Here is a 4,503-nt window from a genome sequence, read left to right as displayed (position 1 = left end):
TCCCTAAACCAAATACGTTGGCTTAAACACGAATCGCATCCAAATCAAGTGTTGGATCTATCCTAAGAACAATTAAAATACTCTGTTCTGATTTTCCAACTAATAGATGACCAATATATGACCAACATATGCATCACGAGTACATAGGCAGATAGGCTTCTAGTTGGCTTTGAATTAATATGAAGACATTTTTTTATGAGTAAACAAGCATGCCTTTTATATTAATATTTTTTGGTTGATCTTGATAAGATCAAATGTTTAAAGTTTAAGCTCTTGCTGTAGTTAATGCTTGAATCTTTTAAATTTTAATGGTGGTTTAGTTACTATCTATGTTTGTAGTTGATGTCCATAACTTACCAACAATCACAAGTGTAACATGCAAGCGAAGGATCTCAGCAAGTGCAGCAAGTGCTATATAAATCAGCGTACATGACCCCAATTTTAAGGGACGAACTCATTTTTAAAATTTTTTAGTTATATATAAGTATATTTTAAATTTTAAATACTTATTATAAAATCATCATTTTAAAATTAAATATTTTTTACAAGAGGTTAGTTTTCAACGAGATAGATGAAAAAAATAAGTTCTAAAACACTTTTTTATAAGAACATTTTATGTTTAATGAATTCCTATAAGCAATTACTATCATTTTTTTTATACTTATCGTATGAGTGGTTTTTCTGTGAGAAATATATGGTTTCTTGTTACATGGGCCCACATTTTTGAAATTTGATTTTGCACACAGACATCGAAATTCATTTGTCAAACCTGGTTAACCGTGTTTGTTCCATTGCAAGTTTCGTCTATAGCCGTCGTTAAAGGAAAAAAAGGGATTAGTCATCAGGTCTCCCCTAACCTGAATTCCTAGCCCCGCATTAACTAAAATGCCCCACCCCAACTAACCTTTATGATTCGTGTTAACACAACAACTCAAGAGGGTTCAATTTCATAAAGTTAGTTTTAAAGATCGATTGTGTCCCATCGTTCTTGTAGAAAAGAAAACGTTCGTTCAAAACACCACCACGAATCATAAGACACCAGAGTATGCAGACAAACGGTTCATATATGTTTTCTTATCAAAGGCAAAGAAAAAGCCGTCGTACATGCATTACAAAAGTTCGAGTAAAAACACAAACCTAAAAAAACAACTTCGATCGATCACCAAACCTCCATACACCAAACGTACATATTTACATTGGGGCCTATATCTACATTAAAAACACGCACAACTCTATATATCTATTTCCTGCAACAAGACTCCATTACCCGGTTGCCTGTTCAAAAGATCACATCTCACAGGTCGTAAGGAGGACGAGGGCTCCTGGTTCCAATGCCGCTTGCCTTTTCGAAAGTGTCCGATGCAGACTTCCTACGAAACCTGAATGCCTCTGATCTGCCTCCTGACCATCCATCGTCAATATGAACACAACATTTAACATAAACATGTTATTCAACTAGTATGTATTATTGTTAATTTTACATATCTAATTCATTCCTAGAGGATTAACCAAAAACACATTGACTCTAGGTCTCTAGTATATTTCAGTAATTCTTACCCTATTTGTTCAGTTCATTCATATAAACCTTATAGATATATATTTCTTATTAAATACATCATAACTTATTACTTTATGGTCACATATTAAACAAAATCTATATGATAAACATGCTACATATTCCATATTAATTTCCTCTTGTAGTAGTTCCTAAATTATTAAATACTCCGTATAATGATCCAAATTACATATCTTAAAATGAAGTGCTCAATTATTTACAATCACACTTAATTATTAGATGGAAAATGATAATTCCTCCTAAAGATTAGCCTAAAAATCCTTTTAAAATTATAAAAATGTGACATGTGGTATCCACTAATTCTCTTTTTTAATCTTGTCCCCTACTTGTCACAATCTCATGGCTAGGAGAATTATTAGGCTATTTAATTATGAGGATTAATCATTTCCTTATTATATAAGAAAAATGATAAATCATACTAACCAAATAGCCTAATAATCCACAAAAGATAACATGTATTCTCTTTCCTAATTTTGTCTCTCATTTTCACATGACATCATCTCATAGTTAGAGTATTTGGTTAGGAGATTTAATAATTTCCCTAAATATAAACAATGCATGCATGTCATTTTCATGGTGGTAGATATATCATATATGTAAAGGATAATGATAAATCAACCTAATTGGTATGCCTAAAGTTGTGCCTAATTGTAAGATGATGACATGTGGAAAAATCAGGGGCAAGATTAAGAAAAAGAATTAGTGCATTCCACATGTCAAATTCCTAAGGTTTTAGGCATATCTATAGTCACACCAATTAGGTTGATTAATCATTTTCAATATGTAAATGAATAATTAAATTGAATAATCACAAACAAAGAGACAAATATGTATAGCTGTTTTCCAACATCTACCATTATATAAAAAAAAAAAGTAAAATATCCAAACCCCATAATTACCATACTACCCTTAGTCCAACAATCTTGGCTCATTTTCATTAATTTATCAAAAAATCGACATAGAACTCACCGGGGAAAGGAGATACCGGAGTTGTAGATCCGGCCGGTGATGCCGGCGGTGTTTCACTTAACGTCCTTTCTGGCTTTACAATCATTATACTTCTTGTTACTCTCATTCCTGAATCATCTACCGTCGCATTCGTCACGGCCGGCTGAGATTCTGTTTCACAAAATATTAATTAATTAACTTTATATAAATACATAAATACAAACCATATAATAATATCGTGACACAATTTTACTATTTTCAGGTCATTATTTTTCAAGCTATGATCCAAAATTTGGCCGTTACAAACTTTCAGGTTTCTGTACTTGTAGTTCTGACACGTCCTATTTTTCAGGATCTGATCTATTTTTCCATGGATAAGGTATAGTACATATATATATATATATATATATATATATATCACTTTTTAGTTTTTAGATCATTTCATGTACCATATAATAATAAAATAATCATCGCTTCAAATAAGAACAATATTTAGTACGAGTACTCATTTTACCATATAAATTTGGCGCCAAATAATCATCATGAAAATTAAGACAAAATCTTCTATAAATTTTAACTCTTTTTTTAATATATATAAATATAATAGTATTGTTAAACAAATTGTTAAAAAACGGCAGGTAACAGCGTACCCTTGCCGGAATCCGATGATCCGAAAGTAAAAGTGGATTGTTTTCGCAGCTTTCCGAGGCCCTTCTCGGGCCTCGGACCAGCAACAGTGTCATCCCATAACTGATCAAGCAAACTCATAATAGCTAATTATTATTATTAGCCAAATTTTAAAGAGCAAAAAATAGATTGTTGTAAACTACTCTTTGAGAGAATTGAGTGATCTAAAATGAGTGAACAAAAGTGGGTATTTATTGAGATATATTTGAGGAGGGGTCTAAAAAGTCGAAAAAGTAGTTACATTTTGGAAATGATCTGAGCCGTTGGTTTTGGATCTGATCACATAGGTAAATAATAGAGATGATAAGATCAGTGTCAACATATGGGATGGGGTTGCCACGTGATGGGTCTATGAATGGAGTTTATAAAGTCACGAGCGGACATTTTCTCTTTTATCTTTTATTGCGAATTAAATTGTTGAAATTTTGGGCTATGATCTTGTGGATATTACGATTTTGGGATTGTTGTTTGTAGCAGCCTCTGTCATGGTGACACGTACAACTAGTTTTCAGGAATTTGCTTTATCCAGTCCTTCTATCTGGATTAGTTTGATTGATACGTACAATGAGGGCGGACGGAGTCAAGGCGGGTAGTGAATATCTTAGGCTAAGCCAGCCGGAACACACAGCCGTTGTCTGTTCCGGTTATCGACGGTTTGGACTTGGGGAGAGTATAATAGTCGTTGAGGGTTGAGGCTTGATACGGTCATATACTCATATGACCGTTTGCTTTACCATTGGACCATTTTTTTTTACAAAAGAAATTATTTCCCTTATTTTTCATCTATAAAAACACAACTTTAAACCAAAATAAATCATAACTAACTTCAAACTTTCTTTAGATCACCACATGCTATACTTTCACATTTATTTCATGGATCCAATAAAAACAAAAACCGCTGCTAGCGAATCATAAGGTCGTGGACGAGACACTCGACTTCAACTTCCAAGGCAACCTAAACACGTCCCCAGTTCATCATTCAATACAACCATCTTATTATCGGCTCAAACCACTGACTCCTCAACCTTACTATCCTCACTCGAGTTCTGAACCAATGTATCATGCTCCTCCTGCATTGCATCCTAATCAGTTATATGGAAAATGTTAGGTAAAGCATGCAGTACCTATCTTAGGTAAAGCAAGGGGGATTATGTAAATTCAGGGGGACATTATGTAAAATTCAGGGAGCTATGCATGTTTATCAAATTCAAAGGTTTAATTTGTAACTTTTTTTAAATTGACAGTACCTAAGCTTTAACAAAGTCTGCAGTACGGATCATTTTCCCTCAGTT

At 33.2% G+C, this 4,503-nt stretch overlaps 1 protein-coding gene across 3 annotated transcripts; it reads right to left on the bottom strand.

The window, feature by feature from the left end:
• Window positions 1-1,046: 1,046 nt before the first annotated feature.
• On the bottom strand, window positions 1,047-3,388 carry LOC122592549 (dormancy-associated protein homolog 3). 3 transcript variants are annotated; one of them, XM_043764807.1, is made up of 3 exons: window positions 3,175-3,388; window positions 2,546-2,695; window positions 1,047-1,394 (listed from the first exon to the last, which is right to left on the bottom strand). In XM_043764807.1, the coding sequence occupies exons 1-3, from the start codon at window positions 3,290-3,292 to the stop codon at window positions 1,288-1,290; spliced, it is 375 nt and encodes a 124-aa protein (XP_043620742.1). In that variant the 5' UTR covers window positions 3,293-3,388; the 3' UTR covers window positions 1,047-1,287. The 3 variants fall into 3 exon arrangements, with proteins under 3 accessions (XP_043620742.1, XP_043620743.1, XP_043620741.1); XM_043764808.1 differs by having other exon boundaries at window positions 1,047-1,401; window positions 2,562-2,695; XM_043764806.1 differs by having other exon boundaries at window positions 1,047-1,401; window positions 3,175-3,387.
• Between the last annotated feature and the right edge of the window lie 1,115 nt (window positions 3,389-4,503).

Source organism: Erigeron canadensis, chromosome 3, assembly GCF_010389155.1.
Source record: "Erigeron canadensis isolate Cc75 chromosome 3, C_canadensis_v1, whole genome shotgun sequence".
In the NCBI taxonomy this organism is placed as follows: Eukaryota; Viridiplantae; Streptophyta; class Magnoliopsida; order Asterales; family Asteraceae; genus Erigeron; species Erigeron canadensis.
The sequence above is the reverse complement of the archived record's forward strand: the minus strand, read 5'-3'. Positions and strand labels throughout refer to the sequence as shown.